The 26,090-nt window shown below is 36.6% G+C and overlaps 1 protein-coding gene across 1 annotated transcript in view; it reads right to left on the reverse strand.

Annotated features, from left to right (window-relative positions):
- SNTG2 (syntrophin gamma 2) overlaps positions 1 to 26,090 on the reverse strand; it is a 146,177-nt gene that overhangs the window by 107,666 nt on the left and 12,421 nt on the right. Inside the window, exons 2-4 of the mRNA XM_018088882.1 lie at positions 24,849 to 24,986; positions 3,930 to 3,986; positions 3,786 to 3,843 (exon numbers count right to left, since the gene is read on the reverse strand). Coding sequence (XP_017944371.1) covers positions 3,786 to 3,843; positions 3,930 to 3,986; positions 24,849 to 24,986 — 253 coding nt within the window. The remainder of the gene's footprint in view (positions 1 to 3,785; positions 3,844 to 3,929; positions 3,987 to 24,848; positions 24,987 to 26,090) is intronic.

Consider the following 26,090-nt stretch of genomic DNA (forward strand, 5'->3'; position numbering starts at 1 on the left):
CATAAACAATTGCCTAAATCTAGAGCTGGACAGTTAATCCACTGTTTCTGATTTTTACCCAAACCAAAGAATAAAAAGAAATTTCAAACTGTCCTAAAGTGGAAATGCTTTGGTTTTCTCAGTAAAAATGAATTCTGGATTCATCAAGCTTTTAAATACTAATACCCCCCCCCTGCTTCTAGAACAAAATTTCTAAGTGAATCTGGATTCATAAAGCTTTTAAATATTAATAAAAAAACCCCCACAGATTCTAGACCAAAATTTCTAAGTGAAATTTACAAATTTTTCATTAAAGTTTTCTTCTGTCCAGGAAATATTTATGAATAATTATAATGTGTAAAAATATGCATTTCATTCTAACAATTAAGACATTAACATCTTAAAAAAACATTTACTAGATCTGATTTTAAGCATATGCCTGTTCAGCTAAATAAAAACTTAAAAATTAGTTCTCTGCATCCTTCTACGCAAGGAATTCTTTATGTTCAGTTCAATAAGTTAAGCCTTTTGCTAAAGTGCTTATCCTTCAAAACAAATCCCAGTAACATAAATTGTTCTAGAATCTCAACTGAGAAATTCATCATATGTTTCTCACTATGTATATAATGACTACTATTTTTCACTAAGTATACAGTGACTGCTATTCATACCACTGGACCTTAAATATGTTCTTAACTATTAGGTTGAATACAAAAACTTTCCTGAATCAGAGAACAAAATACTTTCCTTTTCTCTGTTGACTGATCTTCAGTAGTTCATTAAGATGTTCTTTCTATTAAAAGGTACTGCCTTTTCTGCCTGTCTAGTCTTAAGGAGGCAATGATAAAAGAGAAATACAAAATGCTAAGAATGTTCTTCTATGCCTTCTGAAAATAAGTTTAGAGATGAAGGCATACATCCAAGAGAAAGAACAATGAGTAAGATGCTAACTTCATACATCATTAGCTTTCCAATAACAAAGAAAAATAACACTGGCAAAGATAATTAAAAATTAAAGCTATAAAATAAAGTTTAAAAAAAATGAAGACATTTGCAAGTGATATTATGAAAGAATGTCCAAAAATTAAACACCAACCAACTTCAAATGTTGTCTGTTCTAATGAGGCCTTATGTTCAAAAATGGCATTGTATTCACTCTTCACCTTCATTAGCACAAGACATAACACAAATTTTTGATCCATTCTGGCTTCCTTAAAAATGAAGGTAACTCTGGCTTAACTCGTCCTTAATATTGAGCTTGCTGGCTCAGTGGAATGAAACGCCGAGGCTGATGAAGCCAAGGTGAGTACAGCTCTAGGGATGAAGAACATCAGCTGTTAATACAACTATGCTGTGCAGCTTGATTGCAATCTCACATCACACCCACCAACTTGTTCAGACTAGGCTGGGTTACCCTGGCTGTACCATCCTTCAGGATGACTGCAGTCAATGCAAAAAAAACAACCCTGGGGTGTAGGTACAATTTCATACTAAACCATCTTTGTTTGGCATGTAAGTGAAACTGTTAAAAGCTCTCATCAAACTGACACCACGTCCTTCAGATGGTCCTGAATACAGGCAGTCAGGACGTGATACTTGGACACAGTCTGTGTTTGCAGAGCACATGGTTTCAAGCCAGGAATGTTTCAGTGGCTGAATGGCCAGAATTCGTTCCAATCCTGCCGGGGTATACAGCATCCTCAGTTGGAAATGGACTAAATGTGAGTTACAAGCCAACTTTTATCACAGAAGGTGGGAAAATGCATTCAAATCAAGATTTTAATGAATTTTGGCTCTCAAGGGAGAATCTTTTTTGAAAGTGGCACAATGCAAACTAACCCTATTCCACTGGGTTTTATTTAATTTTATTTATCCATTTTCATGACACCTCATGAGCTGAACCCACAGTTCTGTTTCATCATTGCTGCTTGTCTGACTCCACATATTATATGAGATATGAGCAGAGCTCACAGCAGTAGTCAGGTTATTGCACCAGGTCTCACAAAAATGGAAAGCTGCATCAAGAGGTAACATGTGATTAACTTGATAATTCTGCAACACAAACCAGTAATCTTATTGTTTGATATTTAACAAACTAAAATTTCCAATATTATATGTGGTATGTCACTTGTATGTATGATGAGGTGAGTTTTCAAAGTCTATTCATTTTTACAATCTCCACCCTTTAGATTCCACAAACTCATTAAGATTCTTTAATAATCAAAAATGGGAATAACACAGAGAAAGATGTAAACACATGACAGCTTGTACACTTTACCACATTTAGCATCTAAAGATTCTCTGAAGTATTTTTAATGGATCTTGTGAATTCACTGTAAAATAATAATTCTGACCAGTACCATTCCTTTCCAAGTTCAGGATATTCAGTTACAGGACTGAATAGGACTCTACATTTATTTGACTGTAAACCTACTGGTCAGAATTATCTGAGGAGACATTTTCAAATTTGACAGCTGAGCCCATAAAATTGTTGTTGCACTTGTTACTCTAGAAATAAATGCAGTTCAAGAAAAACAACCAGGATGTATGAAACTCTGAATGTAAGTATTCTATATACAAACTCACTACTAAACTTGATTAAGAGCACTATGTCCTAAGAGAGCAGGAGATAGTTTTCCTTGTTGGTGATTAATTTCCTGAATTACTTTCCTTAGACCTGAATGCTTATATTCATTTTATTATTATTATGCATTTCTTTTATTGGCATGGTTTATTATAGCGTGTATTTAAGGAGCCTATTACTCTTTCATGTACAGTAACACAATCGACATAAAAACACCTTCTCTTCCTCACTGCAGAAATGCTATTATAAAATAAATCATTATACTGAGATATTTAAGTACCATACACAGGAGACTTGAAGCAGTGTTTCCAACAGGGTACTGGCATAGCCAATATTCACTAGGTATGAGATGAAAATGGATTTTCAAGTTTGGGTATTACATTTCAAGTAAAATAAGGGCCCCCTGAAGAAAATTCAGAGAAAAAAAACAAGCACAGTTTGCAACATAGTAAAGCATGAGGCCAAATGTGGTGCCAAGCAAATGTGCTTAATCTCCATTGCAGCAAAGCAGGAAAAGAGCCTGATGAGTTCAAAAGATCATGTCACTGGCTTTGAGTCCTTTACAGAGCAGGACATGCACTGAGGTTCACAGTGCAGCACTGTCTTTTTTTGAAGGAAAGGCTATATGAAATTGGTAGATTTATTCTATGGAAGAGAGGAAACACACAGAAGCTTTCCACATAGAGACAACTAATTTTCAAATATGTAAAAGAATGCCTCAGAAAATAAAAGAACAAACTAATCCCCACATTTGTGTCCACCAGAGAAGAGACTTTAATTTCATCAGATAAGAACCTCAGTTCATGTTCCAAGATTCTGCCCACCTTACTGAAGAACCTCTTTGTTTTCCATACCAGTTCTCCAACTTGCCAAGTTAAGCCTGAGGAATGACATGGTCTCCCAAAGGTTCCTTTTGCTAGATAAACGTCAATGTAATACTTAATTAGGACAGACTATAGTGATTTAGATCTTGTGCTATCTTCATCACAATAAACATTAAAAATCACTCTCTGCTGCCATCTAGGCAAGTTAGTCATACCATATAGCAGTGAATTATTGTGTGGGGAAAATATATATTTGGTTTGTATTTTTTGAATCCTCTGCAATATTAAAGTTAAGAACATCAGTAGATTTTTGTGTCATAGTTTTGTTTCTGCAGTAAAAAATGATTCCTGAAACTATTACTTACTATGGTACTATATAAGTAAATAACATAAGTTACCTGCTTGGTCTTTAAATATTTTTGATATGACGACAGGCACTTTGTGCTCAGCACCACCCTGTAAGAGAGGCATATTAACCATGAGATCTCGAGACTGAAGTGGTCATACTGAAATTAAAAGAAGAAACGAGAAGTTACCCATACCTTTATGCTTAAGCCCAAGCCACCAACTGGTTGTCTACGAAGTGTAACAGTTCTGTGCTTTAAAAAATTGTAGAAAAAATAAATTTAGGTGAAAATACAATATCTGAATGATCATAGAAGATGTTCCTAGGTCCTCATTTATTTTTCAAAAATTAATTCTCAAAGGCAGCCTAGAATCTGAGTGATCAAGTTCAGTTCTGAAGTATCATTCAACACTGATTCGTAGGCATCACTTAATTCCTTACTACAGAGAGCAGAACTTGTGAGTTGCGTATGCAGACTTTTAGTAAGTTTTTCTATCCCTGAAGTGATATCCTGCCTGAACAGAAATTTTTACATACTTTTGCTTTGTTTTGACATTGGAAAACTGCACGAAGAGCTCTGAGATATGCATTTTCATAGCTATCATGTATGCATGTGTTCTAATTTTTTGATCAAAAATGCCAAAGTTTTCTAATCTATATCTCCAGATTTCTAGTGTTTTTTTTTTTTCTTTTGCAGCATATGCTGAAAAACTTTTAGTGATAGTCTGCTTCAAATAGCTGATTTTTTGCATTTCATATTTAACTGCACAAAGAAGATAAACATTTATCAATATTTTTCTAGAGAAACCTATCACATGTTTAACAGTATGCTTAATTTGAGATTTCAATAATGTGTAACTCATGGTGCCTGACAATATAATAATAGCACTTCATCTGTTGACAATAATTATACACTTGAAGGGAACTTTTTCTGGAACAAGCTGAACGGTACTGGATAGAATATCATCTTTCTAGTAATTTCTGAACACATAAGATAAAATATATTTTTTTATTTTTCTTTAAATCAGAAATTATACATAAATACTCCCATATGTATACTCTCTGATTGGGTACTTTATGATTTCACTGATTCAGATAAATGTAAATATTTATTGCAGCAGTCAAGACCATAATCATATATTAATAAGTTATTTTAATATATGTAGCTCTTTTCTTTTTTTTTTGTAACATTTACCTTGCTAGACGTATGTTCATATTGACTCAGGGGAAAGTGAAACACAATAAATCATAAATTTCAGTTTCATTTTAGGGGGGTAAAAGTAATCCATATAGTAAAAAGAGTTAGGAGTAGTTTCATACATTTTCAAAATTATTTCTCTTCCCATGAACACTGTACTACACTAGTCTGTGCTAAAAATGGAAAAAAAAGTGGAAAACTATTGCATTTTGACACGATACCTGACATATCAAAAGGTACCTGACATAATTTCAGATTATATAATTCAGTTTCATTAAAATCTAATTCAAATTGTTTATAGGTTCTTTTCTTCATTTGTAACTGCATCAAAACTTTTGATCTTCATTATATTACAATGCTTTGAGGTCAGATGAGCATAAATCTGGCAATGAACCATGCATTCCATTATGGAATAGCAGTAAGACCAATCCATAGGGATCTAAAGAGAAATAATTTTAAAGGGGAAAAGTGGTATGGAAAATACCTTTCAAATGACATGAATACTTGCTCTGAAATTTCCAATCTTGATGACAGAGTTGACTGTTGTAATAACTCTTATAAGGAAGTGATCTGATGCCCCACAAAAACTTGATTAAAAAAATAAAACTATTCAAAATAATACGGTGTATTTTAAGCACGTGTAAACTGGCCAGAGAGAAGATTCCAAATCAAAATTTAATTGAGATAAACCTACTACTTAGTAGAAATGCTTCTTGTAGGATAGTGACAATACCTGGATTATTATTTAAAAAAAAAAAAAGGTGATCTAAAAAAGTATATATATTTGTAAAGGACAACATTTATGATAAGGTAATTATGAACTGGATAGGTTCTAAGCATAAAGCAGTTCAAGGTGAAGGTCATTTAAGGTCATCCTGGTAATAAGCTCAAACAAATAGAGAAAAGCACTCTATCTGGCAAAATGTGGTCTTGCAAAAAACCCATGCTGAGTAAGAGAAAAACCCATATTCCCACACAAAGTCACTGAAAAAATAACTAGTGTAATTCTACATCATGAGGACATTATTAAAAGGCACATAGAGACTATAAATTATTTCAGTATCTGGCAGTGATGCACATCTTTAAATAAAACAGTTAGCTCTGATAATAATTTTGATGACGTAAAGAAATCAGAGAGGTAGCAGGTAAGAGCTACAGGAATGTCAAATAGCTTGAGAGATTTGTGTAGTACTGTAATAGATGCCAGGAGTCAAATATATTTAGCTTTATTTGAGAACGTTTCAGAGATGATCAAGCACAATTTTAAGGTATGTTTCTTGGCAGATGATCAAATCTTACAGACAGATACAGTAAAAAATGTCAATCACTTGAAGAGGAAAACAGACACATTAAGGCTATAAACACAAGACAAGATTTTAAACTTTTGCAGTATGACACACCATAACCCCATTTTTTAAAAAAACTTGCTTTTAATAGTAATGTAGCTGTAATGTATATTTTAATGTAATAGGATTGTACACCATAAGGCCTTGAGACCTTAGAGTATACAGATACTTCTATTTTTATTTACTTCTATTTAAATAATCTTTATTTAGAGTAGGACTGTGTTATCTCATGAATGCAAATTTAGTTTAGTTCTAAATGCAGTGTTACTAAAATGCTTAGGAAATTTTTAATGCTAGCAAGCAGTACAATATGTAGGGACATCCACATAAATGAAATTAGTTTTGCAGCCCAACACAAGTATCCTCGTTCTACAGAGGAAGAATGGAAGCACACAAAGATTTGGGGGTTATTAATTCTGTTTTAGTGATTTGAAATGCCTAAACATGCATTTTTAAAAGCATTTATATGAACTTTATCTGCTCAAAGTACCTTCTTGACCAGTTTCAGCCTCAGCTGTAAATGTTCAGCATTTTAACACATTGTAATTTTACTGCAGAAGATGAGATGCACCTAATGCCTGATGTGTTAATTTGGTGTTAGTTTATGTACATGACACATCTAAGACTATATTGCACCTGTTTCAGGGGAAGTTTCATTCACCACTAGATACTGGTTATATTTTTCTTCCCGTAACCCCTGAACTCATTCCCTGAGTATCTTCCAACACAGAAGACAACACAAAGCCAAGAGTTAAGAGATAATAGCCTGTTTATTTCTGGCTTTCTAGTCTTTGAATTTGAAATTTTATTTTAAAGAAGGAAATTAAAAACCATTTTTGGAGGAAAACCCACAAATTCACATGGCTCATTATAGCCTATTTCCACATAATTCTTCATTGGGACCCTTAAAATTCAGAATCGGATGCTCACTACAAAAAAAAAAAAATCTTTGGGTGATTTAGAGGAGATTCAGCATTAGATACCTGCTGAAAACAAGACAATACTGAATAATTATTCACTTTTATTTGATCTCTTCTCTCTGTTCCCTCTAATTTATCCTATTGTAGTCCCACATTCTCTTCTCAGGACCTTTCTTTGCTTTCTTTCTTCCTATCTGGCAATTCAGAATTCAGAAAGAAATTTTTCACCTCTTCTTCGAGTCAAAGAACAGACTATTTGTTTGACAACTCCAGTCTTGCAAGCCATGCCTAATGCTGAAATAAAGCAGGCTGGAGGATTTTCTCCAGAAAAGAACACAGTAAAACTCCTGTTCACACAAATAAATTTTCTTTCCTTGAAAACGTTATTACTACCATCCATACTGCCTCACTGGGACACTACATGACACACGCTATCTCCTGATTTGGTCTGAGGCATTGTTTGAGAGGGTTGTACCTGAAATTGTCCAAAACCAAGACAGAGAGTAAACTAACACCCAGTATAGACAATTTGGCACAAGTCAAAACATCACCAGGGACCACACTCACACACAGTATAGACAACTGTGGGCCAATGTTGAATGTGTGCTATGGTTGTGTTTTATTTTCTAGTAGAGATGAAGTCACATAGACCTGTCTATGATGGATCTCACCATAAATGAAAAAAAAGAAAGGAGGACACCAATATACATTAACTACATGAAATTATTTAAATTAGAGTGTTTCCACTTATCCCTATAAGTACCAGTAATGTCAGAAGCAGATGTCTGGCTGTACAAAGAATGTGTTAGTTGAGAAAAACTCAACATAAAGTTGCAAATCCCTTGAACACAAAAATCACCTTCAAAGGAATCTCTTTCCATCCTTTCTCATGGAAGAAATGAAGGCAGAGTTCACGGAAGATTAGATCTGAGTACTTTCCCCCAGAAGAAGAGGGGATATATATATCTGTCTCACTGAGAAGATTGAGAACATGCAACAGGTTGGTGATGTGGGAAATAATTCCATTAGTAGTTCTTGTAATGGATTATTTCAATGCACTGTCCTGATATGCAAATTCCCTTCTCAAAGCAGAAATCCCAGACATCTGTAACGGCGGTAGATGACCATCAAGCAAACAGATAGATTTATGACTCCAGGGAGGAGACTCCAAAGTGTTTGACTGAACAAGGTGTTATGATCTAGTTGTTAAAATTATAAGAGACGCCCCTACCTGAATTAAGGTGCAAATGAGACCAGATGCCAAAGTCAATAGTACAGATTTTATTTAACAGTAAATGTGAGACAGAGAGAGGAAAAAGAAGGGTCGGGAAAAAAGAGAGTGACAGAGAGAGATTAAATAGAAAATATATCTCGACTCTGTGGAACCTAGCAGCATCCCGTGGGTCCAGTTCTTCTGGTCTTCTCAGTGGTGAGGGTCCCGCAAAACATAGAGTCCAACGGATTAATACACATTCAGGAGATGCCCAGGCACCTCCCTTGGGGTGGAAGTTTTACAATCTCTTGCAATAGACTCTGGATTTGTTGCATCGCTGGGTCACATGAAGTCCTCTGGTGGTGAAAGACTTCAGGAATGAGTCTGAGGGGGTGCTTTGGGGGGTCTTTGATGGTTTATGACCCCTTCTCAGGTGCCTCTCATGTGAATGTCCCATCTGGAGCAGGGGGGTTTACTACTTCTTTTTTGTGTGGAGAGATTTTGCCATCACACACCCAAAACCCTTCTCCTTCTTGAGCCCAGCTAGGGCTGATTCTTAACACAGTTGTTGACTTTGGTTTTCTTTGTGGATACATTCTTCTTCCCTGAGCCTTTGTTACTTCTCCTTAGACCTGAGATAATTTGACAACAGTCTTATCTCAAGTTCCTGTCGGAGTCAGGAGGTATATTTGGGGTCATGGTGTGCTTTGGTGGTCGTAGATGGGCAGTTCCTTCTTTGCAGCTTGAAAAGAAAGTCTTTCTATGATTTTGACAATGTTTAGGACATTAGCAACTTTCGGTCTCTTGCACAAGTGCACGGTGACACCTCCCACAGGAATCCTGCTTAACCAAAGAAGGATCAGGGGGGTTTGGTCTGCATCTGAACCAAAAATGCAGAGAAACACAGGAAATAAGTCCTAAGTATGAAAATTACGTAGGAAAAAAAGAAATTAGAGACCTGAACTTCTACATTAAGGTTCTCCAAAACTCGTCCAGTAATCCCTGTAGGGCTGGGAAGATAAACAAGATTTTTTTTTTTTTCCTTCTTAAAGAGATGGCTCAAGGAGGATGGATTTATGATCATCACAAACTGCGGGCTTTCTTGAAATAAAGAGAGCCTGTAAAGGAAGCACAGACATCATCTGAATTGTAAAGGAACCAAAGCTGCTGGTACTTGCAATTCAACAAGGCCACAAATAAAGTTTTAAACTGTAGCACTGGAAAAGTTGACAGGTACAGAAGACAGTATAATTATGGATGCTGTTTCTATTATGAATATAAACAGGGATATTCTGTATTCAGAAGTGAAGGACAAGTTAAGAAGAGAATAATACAAACAGAAACTGTAAAACAGAGTGTCAGAATGAAACCAAAATTGCACTAAATCTGAACTAAACAGAGGTATAAACACTTCGGAGAGGTAGGGAAAACTTTAATACTGGGATACAAATTATACAAGAAATGTAAAATAGACTAGATAAGCAGCCAGAGTTATCAAAAAAAGAAAGATATGTATTTCTCACAATAAGGTTGCACAGTCTTGGAAGAGATTCATGTCAGAGCTATTTCGAACACGAGGACAAACAGTGGAATAACTGGAGGCTTTAAGTGAACCACGACAGCAGACAGGTATAAATACAGGACAGTTGAACAAATAAAATTAATAAGACAACTACCCCAACAGTAAACCAACAGATTCCAGGCGAAATACAAGCCAAACACAGGTGTAGAATCTTCACTAGTGGCCACACAACTAGGATCATAACAATGACTGAAATAGGGAGATAGGCAACAGGAATAAGAAATGTAATGGTGGTAACAGACTTGACTTAACCTCAGGTGGATCTGGCAGATATACATAGGATATAATGCAGTCAATAAAAATCAAATCTCTATCAGTCACTGCTTCATGGAGCTCACAAGACTATACTCAGTACTTGCCCTAGTCAAGTACAGTATGCAAGATCTAGTTTATCTTTTTACAACTGAAAAGCTACTTTGTAATAGCAACTGCTATTTACTTTACATTCAACACTTACGGAACTATGATACCAAGGAGGGAACTATGCAAAAGTGAGGAAGTGTGTCTAATGGAAAAATAAAGAGGTCAGCTAAGAAAATTAAAACTTTATAGGCAGTGTATAGAGTACTTAAGGATACCAACTGGAAACACAGAGACAATGAATACACTTATTAAAAGGACTTAATTAGGAGAAAAATGAAAATCACATGGCTAAAGAGGAGGTTAAGAGAGGTAAACACATAAAGAGTGATGGACATATATTCATACAAAGACAAGAAACCAGAACATAAGCAAATAAAATTAAAAACCAAAATTAGACAGTAGCAGGAAAAAGAGTTTCAAAAACAGTCAAAAAGAATAAAAATGAATATAAAGCTTCAAATCTATTAGGTGCAAGAGGTCTCCCAAATAAACTAGAGGGTTGATTTATGATCAAGATATAAAAATGCATACTCGGAGTCAATAAGGCCACTGAAGGCAAGATAAATGAACTCTTTCCTTAGCATGAAAAAAACTAGACATATTCCTACAACTGTCTCTGGAGCACAAAGGAGATATGGGTCTGTCTGAATTTGAAATCACTTCAGAAACAAATTGACTAAGCAATAGTAGCAAATCACCAGGGTCAGATACATTTACCGTACTCTTAAAGGAACACACTGATGAAACAATGCAGAAGCTCTGTAGTAATACTTCTCAATAAAGCCTTGATACATGATGACTACAGAATTGAAAATAAAATCCCTATTTTTTTATAAAAGGTTCAAGTTCTTAAAATGCTTAGGAAATTTAAGGTCCGCACTAAACAAGTTAGAACTACAGGAGAAAAAATAAAATCTCTAGACAGCGAAGAGATACTATAACAACAGAACTGGCAGACATGGAAAAGACAATGTATTTTTTAGAGGCGAGTTAGGATAACATAAGAACCATGAGGGAAGAGCCTTGCACAGATATATGGATAATTCAAATTAGTTACAAAACAGACAGAAAACAAGGTGATGAACTAAATGTGCAACTTTCTCAACGTAGGAAGGTCACTAGTGACGTTCCACCTTTGCCTACATTGCAACATGCATTATTTAAAATATTCATGACGAAATAAAAAAGAAGGGGTGAGCAATGAGATTATCTTTGCTGCTTGCTGAGACAGGAAGCATAAATGAACTGAAAATATTTGCAGAACATCTTAAAAAATATTAACTGGGCAACAAAAAGGCAGACAAAATACTATAGCAGATAAAAGCTAGTGAGAGATTTTTTACCCATGCGCATTATTTATATAAGGAATTAGGATTGATTTTAATCAGTCACTTCTATTACAGAATAAGATGTTATGATTAAAGTAGCTGGTTCCATAACATCATCAGTGCAGAGTTCAGTAGTGGTCAAAAACACCAATAAAATTTTTGGGAGTCTTAGCAAAAGACAGGAGTGTCGATCTGCTAGAGGGTGGGAGGGCCCTGCAGAGGGATCTGGACTCGCTGGATCAATGGGCCAAGGACAATGGTATGAGGTTCAATAAGGTGAAGTGTCAAGTTCTGCACTTGGGTCACAGCAACCCCACGTAGCACTGCAGGCTTGGGGAAGAGTGTCTGGAAAGCTGCCAAGCAGAAAAGGCCCTGGGGTTGCTGGCCAACAGCTAGTTGAAAATGAGCCAGCAGCGTGCCCAGGTGGCCAAGAAGGATAACGGCATCCTGGTCTGTATCAGAAACAGTGAGGTCAGCAGGACCAGGGGAGTGATTGTCCCCCTATACTCAGCATTGGTGAGGCTGCAGCTCAAATCTTATGTTCAGTTCTGGGTCTCTCACTACAAGAAAGACTTGGAGCATGTTCAGAGAAGGGCAAAGAAGCTGGTGATGGGTCTGGAGAATAAGTCATATGAGAAGTAGATGAGAGAGTAGGGTTGTTTAGCCTGGAGGCTCAGGGGAGACCTTACTGCTTTCTAAAACTACCTGAAAGGAGGTTGTAGCAAGATGGGGATTCGGCCTCTTCTCCCAAGAAACTAGCAATAGGACAAGACGAGAAAGCCCCAAGTTGTGCCAGAGCAGGTTCAGGTTGGACATCAGGAAGAATTTTTTCACTGAAAGGGTGGTTGAGCATTGGAATGGGGTGCCTGGGGAGGTGGTGGAGTTACCATCTCTGGAGGTGTTCAAGAAAGAACTGGACATGGCACTTAGCCCTATGGCTTACTTGATGGTGGTGTTCAGTCAAAGGTTGGACTCAATGATCTTGGAGGTCTTTTCCAACCTTAATGATTCTACGATTCTAAAAGAACAGAGACCAAGAATAGAACATCATTATATCTTGCAGAAATCCAAAGATCACCCCATCTTGAAAACTGTATATCATTTTGTCTCCTTGATATCTGAAGCTGTTAAAAACTGTTCAGAAAAGGACAGTAAGGATGACGGAAGCACAAAAAAGCTCCTGTACAAGGAGTAACAGGCTATAACTCTTCATCCAGGAAAGGAGACAGACTGGGGATCAGGAGGCTACAGTAAGTAGCACAGAGGACAGTGAATGGGAATCAGTTTTACAACCTTTACCAGTACAAAAACTTGGAGGCATAAAATGATAGTATTAGGAAGCCTAGTTCCTATCTGGAACTAGGACCAGAACAAAGAGAAAAAGATGAATCTTTGTGCAATGTATACCAGACTCTAGTGAGAAAAAAATTCTGCACATTCAAAGTCTACATGGTTTCAAGGGGATATTGGACAACTATAGCAAAAGTACATCTGTTAAGAGCTAATAAAAAAGTCTATTTTGCTTAGAGAGGCACTGTACGACTTGTGATAGGAAAAGTGTTAAGAGAAGCATTAAGTTCTTGCCCTGTTTGGCTTTTCTAGGGAAACATTAACAGCTGCCATCAGAAAAAAACAAGCGGGTTCAGTAGATTTTAGGTCTGAATCAGTCCTGAACTTCTTAAGCAAGAACAAAATTTCATGACTATGAAATTTGGACAGAAACCCACACCAGCTTTGCAAGAACTATCAAAGAAAATTCTACTCCAAAACTTCTTGACAAAATTGAACTGTAGTATTTCTGGGGAAAGAAAACCAACCCTATCTTTTTGTGACATTACTGATGTCATGAACTGCATGCAGTTGAAAACCTAACGTTTATATCTCAGTCAAATATACAAAGAACTCATTTCACTTTTTGATTGCCTGCAGGCTAGATATAATTTTTCTTTCCAGACTAATTTATTTATAGTTTTACAATAAAGTGAGACAGACACCTGAATATCAGGGTTTTTTTAAAATAAAATACAGTGCTACAGTTGACTCTCTGATGGTTCCATAATTTTATTTCATTAGCCAAGGAAAACGCTTTAGACAGTCTTACTAATTATCAATCTGAACAGGAACGCTGAAATTAACTTTTTTTTTCTTTTTAACTAGCATTTTGTTTTGTTAATGTCATCCTTTATTAGTTTCTAAAGTTTTTTAAAACTCTTTATTCTCATGGCTTCCAAAGTACTCAATGTGTATACTATAACAATCACTCATTACAGATGTGCTGCAAAACAGAAGCAATTATGTACCCCCCACAGCACACCACATAGTAGGTTTGTTTTGTTTCGTTTCTCGGAGATTAGAGAATGAAGTAGTACCCTGCATGAAACTTCAGGATACATTTGAATAGACAGAATGTAACTAATAAAACTGTAATTGGCAGGATATCAACATGAAATATTCCTATCTTTCTGAGACCTTTTATTTTTGCAAGTTGTCAACTGGTGAGGCAGAAAATTTCAAGAACTTCAAAAATGATGCCAGACAGGGCATATGTTGAAACGCAGATACAACATAAAATTTTAACCATATAGGACGCAGGTACCATTCAAAAGAACACCATGTCAACAACTGTATAGAGAAGAGACTACTTTGTAACAGGTGCAAATAATAACAGCTACAAATAATAATATAGCTGAAAAAAAAATTTCCATGCTTTTATTGGTTTCAAAATCAGTTATACCTTTAAATGTAATTTGGAGAACTATATGGTCAAATATCCATCTTTTAGGTGTGACATAGCTCTTTAAAGAAAACTTACTAGATTCTTCTAAAACACAATGACTCAACAGAAAAGTTTATCTCTTGAAAGGTCTTTTATATCTTGTTATTGGTTCATCTGAAGTGACATGACTGAAGCTTAATGGACAACATGAGAAGGTAATCACAGTACTTATTTCTGGTGATGTGTTTTAGCAAGATTTCATATCCACCTGCCAATGCCTACCCAATGTGTCATTATTACCAGGTTGTTAACATTCAGGACTGGCACCTGTGGTAAAAGGTATCTCATTAGGAAAAAATATTCCATCTATCTGTCTAAATGAACAATGTACTAAAGGGATTTCAGAAGAAGATTCTGCTTGAAGAACTCCATTGGTATAGATTTTTTTGGTAAAAGACTCTGAATGTATCATATTTTACTTTTGTGTGCCAGTCTGCATGAAAATATTAATAAATACATATATTATTTCCAAACATCAGACTGAGGCACTCAGTAGAAAAGGCTGGAGCACTTGAAAGAGACCATGTTCTTCAGCTTTTGTAGAAACTGTTCTAAGGAAGAAGCCCATTCACAATGGCTAGAGCAGGTTGGAAGAAAAAAATGACCAATGCTTTGATTAATTTTTGTTCTTTTCCCTTGTACTTACCAGTAAGACTACTTGTTCTACACATATTTATCATTTTGCCAAATATAGATTTCCACTTCCGCTCATAAACCCCTCATTTCTCACCGATTGGCAGCAAACTTCCACCTCCCCCCATGGATAAAGGTTGCAGTGTATCTGTTGGCTGACTGCCTTTGTAGAAATATGCATTTAAAACTACAGTAGGGGCTGCTCTTGGCAAAATTATTTTCATATGGAACTCAGAAGAAACACCATACTGAGGAAAGAGGGTATGTGTGGCACTCTAACAAGAGATGGTGATGGATTGAGTTGAACAATATGAGCATCTACATGACAAGGCTAGAACCACACAGCCTTATGCTAATATGTCATAAAGCACACCAGATGAGCTGCATTGACAACACCTGGGACTGGGACAGATTCCTTCTTCCAGAATGTGGCAGTCAGCATCAAAGAATACTTGACTAGAAGCCAGAAAGCAATGAGCTTTGATTTATGCTTCCTCACTCACTACTGTTACTATTTATGTATGTCATGCAGCCTTTACTAAAATTCCTGAATATACACAAATCTCAAGAAATAAGTGCACCCTGAGGAAAATGTAGATGTCACACAGCCACTCTCAGTAACTGTAACCACGAGTATCTTATAATTAACCAGGCAAACAATAAAAGAATGCACTGAAAAATAATGAAACAGCATTTCCATAAAACTACATTGGGGGAGGGTGTGACTTAAAGAACTTTACTGCAAGTAGGATTTGCTATATTGTTAGTTATAACATCTGGTTTTCAGGAAAAGATTTTTGCTCAAAGGTGTCTGCATAAACATTAGTTCCAAACACGTATTATTTTTAATAGACTTCTATACTCTTAGAAATAGCTGTATTGGTTAAAAAGACAGTGTAAAGTGGAAAAAAATATTGAGAAAATGGAAATGTAAGTCAAGAAAACCTCAAGAAAGAGAGCCAAAGACACAAATTAGTCCTCCATGGTATCATATGATGCCTCATTCTCCACTTCCATGAAGTGGAGGCAATCTATAATAAGGAACAGGTAGACAAAATCCAAAAGATTATTTTGAATGGGAAAGAGAGTTTTGAAGATTAACTTCTTGCATTGCACAGGATCTCACCTTTTCCCTAAAGAACAGAAAGAATGTAGCAATAAAAATCAACTGAGACATGCCAGTCACTGTTCAGCTTTGTATAAAGTCAAAGCAGATCTTTTTGTGTGCTAGCAAAGACCTGGGACATCTGCAGATTAAATATAATAACATTTATATCAGTTTATATTGTTATCTTATAACTGTTATCTTACTTTAACTGTTTCTATTACTGTAGATAAAAATTGGGAGGTTTTGTTTGTTTGTGTGGGTTTTTTTAGGTTTTCTGTTTGGTTTTTGGGGGTTTTTTGAGGGGAAAGTGGATTTTTGGTGGATTTTTGTGAAGTTTTTAAAATAAAATGAAGTCACTCAATTTATTTTCAAAGCCAAGACCCAGATTGTTCTCACAGATGCACAAAGAAAAAGTATTAGAGGCAACAGTCACAACTTGCAGCAAGGGAAATTCCAACTGAGCATAACAATAGGAAAGAACGTCACAGTGAAAGTGGTTAAGCATTAAGAGGCTGCCCAGAGAGCTGGTAGCATCTCCATCCTTGGAGATATTCTAAACATGAATGGACAAAGCCCTCAGCAACTTGAAAGTGATCATCACTTTCAGCAGTGAGTTGAATTAGATGACCTTGAGATGTCCCTTTCAACATGAATAACTACATGATCTACTCTAGTAAAGATGACTGAAAAATCCCACAGTGTTTTATTCTTCAGAATGTGGGGAATCATGTTAAATGTGTCCAATGCAACCACAGTCAGTCTCAATATAACTTCAGAATAATCGTCAGGAACTCCTCCACTGAGTTGTAAAATGCTTAATTTGGGACAGGAGCTTTTTTTTGGCAAGTGGTATGAGAAGACCCTAGACTCTTCTAAAATACAAATTAAGTCAATGCAGATCATCTAAAAACATGGATTTCCAGAGTTACTAATAACAAGTATAGGATCCAGTGTCTCCATATGATTATACCTCTCTTCCCATTAAAAATTAGCTGATTTCTTTCAATTCAAAAGGCATCCTATAACAAGCTAAATCCTGCTGGAACACAGCTGTTCTTTCAGTAATTTCATCTGCATTCAACTTGGTGCAACATTTCACATCTTGGTGTTGTGAAGACAAAGATGTACAATAGAGATTGAACCCATCAATATCCCAAATACCAAAACTGGAAAGGTTCACTCACGCCTCCATTGCAGTCAGACAGTTTGCCCCTAACTGTTGAAAATTTGAAACTGCTACAAGACCTCTCACAACATATACAGTTGTAATTTACCAGTCCTGACAGCTGGTCATGGCTTCAGGTGAAATAGATTTATTGAATTTTCAGTTAAAGGACACATATATTTGTGCATATGCATGGTTTATCAAAGTTGTGCTGCCTTTCTTTTATCTTGTTGGTATGAGTGCTTACCCTCAGCTGGACTCTTTCCACGTTTCAGGGAGAGATTGTTTTTCAGGGATATCCATAGCGGCCTTTGCATTCTTCTATTCGGTTACATTTTTTAGCCTTTTACTTAAATTACGCATTCCTTTTATCTTTAATAATGAAGTTTTTTGTCAAAGTTATAAATATTTATTTTGTGATGTAAACTTCTAACTGTTCACAGAGTGACAGCATAAGAAAGATCCTAAGGAACTACTTGATAGGTATCTTCTAAATATCTAGGTCAGCTTTCCAGAGCATGGAAAACAAATAACAAATGGTTAAATAATGTATTTTCTCCATACAAGAGATCTTACTTAATTATCCACTTGATGCTTCCAAAAAGATAAAAAATGTTAATTATTAGCTTTTTAAAAACCCCAACTTCGGACTGAAATACCATACCAGTAATGGTAGAAGAGGCATTGGGAAAAACAGTGTTTATTATTAATGTTAGTAGTTATCAAGACTGAAATTTCCTTGTGTTAAAAAAAATTAACTTTTAGATTTTAACAAAGATCTGTTCCCTAGAGGTTTGCTAAAATAACATTCTTCTGTGTCTTTATTAGCATATGAGCTATAAAGAAAAAGCTATAGCAATCTCATCAGGGATTTCAACAGTATTTTCAGACACTGTTTCTATTTTTTTGAATCAATAAAACAACTAATCTTGTTATTTTTCTTCCCTATTCACCTACTTTGCTTCATTCTGCTAAAGTCAAGCAAAGACATAGCTTGTGACACTGGACAATTGAGTACTCAGCATGCAAAAGTTTTTGTTATACTAATTCTATTAGACTCACATAAGTCCTCTTCCAATCAAGATGCCAGCAGCCTGCACTAGAAACCTCTTTGCCTGACCCCTAGCCAAGTCAGAGATAATTCAGGTCTGTGAGAAGGACTGACTTTGATAAAAAGCCAAATGCATTTCTCTTCTCTTACAGAAATAAAATACAAAATAAAAGAAAAAATACTTATGAAAAGAGGAGAGGCATAAAACTGTGGGCTGACAACAGGAAAAGGATGAAGCAATATACATGGATGAAAAACAAAGAATATTAAGGATGAGGCACTATATACATGTGGAATGACAAAGAGTTAAAGTAAAATCACACCTTAATGAAACATAAAGTATAAAAATTAATAAATCCCTGTTTCTCCTTTACTAAAATTGATCTCTCCCCATCTGTCATGCAATTAATTTATTTCTGTAAGTACTGTCAAACTTTAAATCTGGGAGGGGAAACACCTTCTGTTAAAAATACTTAGCTGATAGTGAAAACTGTCTACTTATTTTCAATACGCCATTTCCGTCAGTATTTTTGAGCTTGGTTTCTATGGGCTTGCACCAATTCACAGAACCAAAATTGGGTCAGGTTGGAAGGGACCACAGTGGATCATCTGGTCTGACCTCCCTGCTCAAACAGTGTCATCCTAGAGCACATTGCACAGGATCGCACCAAGATGGTTCTTGAATATCTCCAGTGAGGGAGACTCCACAACCTCTCTGGGCAATCTGTTCCAGTGCTCAGTCACCCGCAAAGTGAAGAAGTTTTTCTTCATATTCAGGCAGAACTTCCTGCACATCAGTTTCTGCCCATTGACTCTTGTTGTAGTGCTTGATATCACCAAGAAGAACTTGGCTCTGTCCTCCCTTCCGATACTTATAGACGTTGATGAGGTCCCCTCTCAGTTTTCTCTTCTTGAGGCTGAACAAGTCCAGCTCCTTCAGTCTTTCCTTGTAAGAGAGATGCTCCAGTCCCTTAATCATCTTTGTTGCCCTCCACTGGACCCACTCCAGGAGCTCCATGTCTCTCTTGTACTGAGGAGCCCAGAACTGGATCCAGCACTCCAGATGTTGCCTCACCAGGGCCGAGTAGAGGGGCAGGATCACCTCCCTTGACTTGCTGGCAATGCTCTTCCTAATGCACCCCAGGATACTTTTGGCCTTTTTGGCCACAAGGACACACTGCTAGCTCATGGACAGCTTGTTGTTCATCAGGACCCCCAGGTCTCTCTTCACAGAGATGCTTTCTAGCAAGTCTGTCCCCAGCCTGTACTGGTGCATGGGGCTGTGCTCCCCCCCCGGGTGTAGGAACCTGCATTTACCTTTGTTGCGTTTCAGACACCTCCCCTCCCCTCCTCTTCCCCTCCTCCCTCCCCTCCCTCCCCTCCCCTCTCACTCTCCCTCCCCTCCCCTCCTCCCTCCCCTCCGCTCCCTCCCCTCCCCTCCCCTCCCTCCCCTCCCCCCCCTCCCCTCCCCTCGCCCTTCCCCTCCCCTCCCTCTCCTCCATTCAGCCTGTTTTCAATCCGCCTCACTGTCCAGTCATACAGTCCCCACTTCTTGAGTTTGCCTGCAAGGATGCTGTGAGAGACAGTGTAGAAAGCCTTGCTGAAGTTGAGGTAGACAATATCTACTGTTCTCCCCCTATCCATCCAGGTAACTGTTTCATCATAGAAGGTAACTGGGTTGGGCAAGCATGATTTACCTTTAGCGAATCCAAGCTGACTATTCCTTATCACCTGCTCATCATCCATGTGGATAGACACGGCCTCCAGAATGAGGCACTCCATTCAGGGGTTAAGCTGAAGCTGACTGGATGGTAATTCCCTGGGTCCTCCTTCTTGCCCTTTCTGAAGACTGGGGTGACATTTGCTTTCTTCCAGTCCTCAGAGATTAACGACCTTGCTATAGTGTCCGTCAGCTCTCTCATAACTGATGGATGCATCCTCTAAGGGCCCACGGACTTGCGCACATCAGGTTTGCCTAGGTGTTCCTTAACCCAATCCTCCTCGTCCAAGGGAAAGTCTTCCTTCCGGCATTCCTTTACCCTGGTCTCCTGGCTCAGAGATTCTTGAGGGCTGGTCTTACCACTGAAGACAGATGAAGAGGCAGAGTTCAGTAACTCTGCCTTCTCTGTGTCCTCTGTTACCAGGGTCCCCCCTCCATTTAGTAATGGGCCCATATTATCCTTTGTTTTCCTTTTGTTATTGATGTATTTGAAGAAGTCCTTCTTGTTGTCCTGGACATCCTTGGCCAGATTTAATTCCAGATGAGCCTTGGCCCTCATCTCATTCCTACTTACTCTGACAATGTCTCTTTATATCATTCCAAGTGGCCTGATTCTCCTTTCATCTTCCGTGTATTTCCTGCTTACACTTGAGTAATGACAGGTGGTCTTTTTCATCCATGCAGGTCTCTTGTTCCCTTTGCCCAATTTCTTGCTCTTTGGTTCTTGAGCCTGAAGGAAGTAATCCTGGAATACAAACCAAGTCTCTTGGACCCCTCTTCCCTGCAGGGCCTGTTCCCATGGGATTCTTCTTAGAAGATCTCTCAAGATGCTAAAGTTAGCTCTCCTGAAGTCCATGGCTACAATCTTACTTGCTGCCCTGCTTCCTAACACTGAACTTCACAATCTCCTGGTCAAGGCTGCCTCCAGCCTTCACATATCCAAAGACATAATACCAAGTCATGAAGGCTTGCTTAGAACATAGAATTTGCCAAGTCTGAAGATCTGAAATACATCTTGGTGTAAAAATCACATAAATATAAATTAAATAAATGTTTATAAATATTTTTATAAAAATTATTTTAAAACCTGCAACATTATATAAAAGCTACTGTAAAATATTATTTCCCCAAATGGCTCCATATTCATAAGGATTTTTTCAGATACTTAAAAGTACTTTGTCTGCTCTGAAAAATTTGAATACTAAAGAAAAGAAACAGCTGATTTTACATTATTTTTGCTATATACATTTTGAATTTCAAAGACCATGTTTCTCTCTCATTACTCTACCCCCAAGTCCAATATTGCAAGGACTAGTGAAGTGGGCTGACCTGCTATTAAATTACAGAAAGCCACATCTAAAGCTTCTCATCAAAGAGAAGTTTTCTCAATGCTTAAAAGTAGCACTTTTAAGACACTTAAATGAATGGTAGATGGTAAAATATGAAACAAGAATAGACCCAGATAATGGTAGTAGAAGTTATTTTATAGAAGGAGCCTTTTATCCTTGGGAATAATCTCTATTGCTGAAAGTCCTACCCACAACAGTAGCTCTAGTGATCTCTGAGGTCTTTGCCAGTCCTCACTGTAGCATTCAGAACTCAAACAGACTAACAGAGCTAAATATGCATAGCTGTAAGTCCTGTCTTCAGTATTCCTCAGGACTAATGAACCTGTGAGTAAAAGGGAGGCTGCAAACAAATGCATCCCATAAATGCTGTCCCACAAAACTGGTTGGAGAAAAAAGTATTATCACAAATAGAGACAGAACTTTCTTTTCCAATAATTTTCCATACACATATTCCACATAAGAAGAAAAGTTACTCTAAAAACAAAAGTTTTTTCCTCCTATGCATTTGAGTTGAGTACAAAAAGAAGGCAAAAGTTATTTCTATCTTTGTGGCAAATGAACTAGTTCGATGAAGGGCATAAAATAAAGATTAACTACGAGTACCTGAGAATGAAAAGGTACAGAAGAAGGAGAATAAATCAGTAAGGTAGTGTGATCAATTATGACTGCTCTAGGACTGACTTTCAGGTTACAATTTTCTATTAATATTTTGAATCATACAGAACAGGGATGAAAACTATTTTCTTGAACTGCTTGAAATATAAAGCATTTATCTCTTTGAAATTTATGTCATGTAACTGTAAATGTAAAACTTACCAAAATCAGTGCTAGAGAACTACCAGTTATTTCAGCCTGATTTCAAATTCTGCTTTTGAGGTCCTGTATACTAGAAAATTATATACTGTAAAAAAAGACAGTGTTTATCTTCATGTTACACTCAATGGTCCTTTATATTAAATGCTAGTTGTCCAAAAGTTTCTATTTGGTTCAGAGTATAACACAGAAAAAGCAAATATTGCCACGAAGCCACAGTTGAATTCCTCGTTCGCATTAGAGTTTGACAACAGGATCATATGAGGACTGAAGATAACACTTTCAGAAAGGGACCTCGGGGAGGTCTTGTAAAGGACACAGAAAACAAAAGATTGGATCCTTAAAATTTAGTTTTCAGAGTCTTCAGTGAGAAAACTTAAGAAAAATAAGGAAATAGCGTTAACAATGTTTTCCAGGAAAGGTCAGCTTGGCAGGACTGCCCACACTTATCTATCAATAGTATGAGGTGGGAGAAATTCCTTCTGAATGGGTGTCATACCTAGAGTCACATAATATTTTGCAACTCCAAACTAAATTAACACTGATTTGTATTTTAAATTTCCTTACTTTTACATATTAACTCCATGTCTGCGACCTGGAAAAACTGTCTCTGCCATAGCGCTGGGAATCACTTCTTTCCAGACTCTACCACTGAGTGATCATTACTGGTGATGAAATACAACCAAGGAACCTGGGGTCGTTTTGTATGCAGTGGCTGCATATCCCACATATGCCTTCTCTGCAGAATCTATTACTTTCCAGAATTTCTTTCAAAATTCAACTCCTCACAACTATGAGAGCTTGTCTCCTGCTCCGTCTTCTACCAGGAAATACTATTTAGGGTACCCATAAAATATAGGAATAAAATCCATCCAAATCAACCCAAACCTTGATATTAAAAAGAAAGAGGCAGACTTGAGTTGTTTGGGGCGGGTTTTTGTACTGCTTTAGTTTGGTGTTTGGGGGTGTCTAGGGATTTTTATTTTTTTTTTTTTTGCTTTATTTTGGATGTTGATTAATACATACACATTATTGATACAATATTTTGGCAGACACAACCAGCTAGTGTTGATTCAATCAAAAAGTAACCTAGGACTACATAGGATAGAATTTCGATTCTTTTTCTATGAAAGTTCATACACAAGGTATTTAAACACCACTGAGTCCATAGCAATTATGTACAATCATATGCACAGACACCATATAGTGCAGTCACAAGATATTTACTATGACTCTTGCGATTAGTTTGCATACAACTTATCTGCATTACCAGTAATATCTGGTAAAAAAAAAATAAAATGAAAAAGCTGTGCTTTTTCATGTTCCTCAGTGAAGTAGAAAGCATATGCAAAGCTGATGGAGGAGGCTTATACTTATCTCAGCAAACCAACCAGAAATGGACATGCCTTTCACAGACCAACCTTTTCGAACATTCTAAAGAGCAAGTCATGTTTCACAGTGTTCCATGGAGAACCTTTGAAAACAGCACACAATGTTTCTAACTACTAAAAGCTATTTCAAATTATTGTGTGTGTTATATTAAACAATTCATATAAATATTTACTGTGGTAGGAATGAAACATGTTCATGTGTTATATAGGTAGACTCTCTCTCTAACATACTCACATATACATTCATGGATACCCACTATATACTTTTTTGGTTTCTAATTCTTAGTAGAGTATCACAAACTCAACTGATGTCCCCAAGTGTCAGATTTTAAGTTCACATGACACAGCAAGAAGACAGAAAAACTCTCCCTTGGCCCCCTCTGAGGAGGGTGCTACTCTAGGAAATACTAGTAGAGTTTATGAAATTTATTTTACTCAGCAAAATTAAGAATGGGTATCCTAAATTCAAGAAGAATACCTTTTATATGAGGAAATAAAATACACTACTTAGGGATGCTGATAACCCAGACACTCCTGCTGTATTGCTGATGCAAAATGCCACCAGTTCATCTAGTGACATTACCAAATGATCATACAGAAGAGTCCTCTATAGTTTAGAGGCAACACATGCTTTGAAAAAGCAGCATAACTGAATTTTGTGAGGAAAAAAAGCACCACATACATGCTGGCACTGATTAAGCCCCATCTGTGTCTGCAAGAGAGTTACAGTGGAATAAGTGACTGTTAAGTGTTCTCTTATTCAGCTCAGTGCCCTTGAACAGACATCCTGTCTGATACACAAATGAAGAAGACTCTGGTGTATTAGTTTACTCTTAAAATGCTTGGGAAATAGTCTTCTTTTTCTCTCTCAATTTAATAACCTAACAATATTTGGAGGAAGAATGCTGTAATTTTGGTATTTATAGACATTTTTGCTCCTGTTAAGGTTATGAACGTTATAATAAAGAATATATAGCCCTGGCCAAAAAAAGTGGTTTTTACAGGTAAGAATAGAGGTGTGCACAAAAGACCCAACAACTGATAATTACACGTATTTCTATTACCCAATAAAATCTCTTGCACTCCAATACAATAAAGTGATCTCTGCAGAAGACATTAAAGTGCGCGGTCGAAAGCACAGAGATAGAGAAGCACTTACATTTGCACTGTGATCACTTCCACTAACACAGACGACATCTTGTTTTTGAATTGTTAATACCTCTTTTGTAAGCTTCAGTCGGATGTCATAAGCATTTTCAGATACTTCATCATACAACAATGCAATACCAGTTTTAGTCTGCAAAAAAGCAAGACATACACAAAAATTTAAGAATACGAACATTTCATAATGATGAATAACAAGCTCTACCCCATTAAAGAGATAAAAAGCATACAAATGAGCATTATTTACAGAAGTGGAAAACTAGTCTGCTTTCCAGTCTTCAAATGGATTAGACATAAAAAAGCTTCTTTTGTACTTGAAAATAAAGGGTAAATGGTCTTTGAAGTAGACATTAATATGCAAAAACTAAAAAAAAAATTACAAAAATTTCTCCATTGTACTGTTCCACAAAGGAGTGCTGCCATTTAATGATCTCCTATTTGGTTTTCATTGTACAAAGACTTATGAAACTATATTAGAAACAGATAGGTACGTATAAATGGCATGTGAACTCATTTTACAGTTTCAGCCAGAAGTGGCAAAGTTAAATGTTGTTCCTGACTTCAAGATGTTCCTTCCACTGTGTCAGAAAATTAACTGTACCCTTCATAAGCATTGCCATTAAGATACAGGGTTCTGTTAGAGTAGAAAACTGTTTTCACATTGTAAAACACATGATTAAGTACAGTTGTTACATTATTTTTTTTTAGATTAAGATGGACTTGCATTACTTAAGTTCATCACTAGACTAATAACTAGTAAAACCTATAGGATAGTCAAGTATTTGGTATAAATGATGTTTTCTCTGGGAATAGCACAAAAGAAATTCTATTTTAATTTCTCGTTTATTTACTTACATTTCCCACTAATATTCAGTGCAAATTTCCTGCTAATATTCAGTCAGATATTTCCTTAAACAAAAACTGTACCATTAGGACTGCTTACAGCTATTTGTTAAAATATTCAGACTAATGAAATTTCAGAATTTTCCAGTCACTGCACGGAAGAGAAAAAGCAAAACACCTGTTCTAAAATGAGTGATCATATTTAAAACTATTAATTTAAAATTTATATAACAGCATCACCACAACAATGCACTTTATGCAAGTGAAGAAAAATCAAGCATAATTTAAGTTTTAGTTGCAGCATTTGTTTTTAAAAGAAGATTTAAAATCAGGTTGTTTACTAACAGTTTGTTAAATAGTAGATTGTGTAAAGAACTGAATAATGGAAAAATAA

This window comes from Manacus vitellinus, unplaced genomic scaffold, assembly GCF_001715985.3.
Source record: "Manacus vitellinus isolate BGI_N305 unplaced genomic scaffold, ASM171598v3 scaffold_11_pilon, whole genome shotgun sequence".
NCBI classification, from domain to species: domain Eukaryota; kingdom Metazoa; phylum Chordata; class Aves; order Passeriformes; family Pipridae; genus Manacus; species Manacus vitellinus.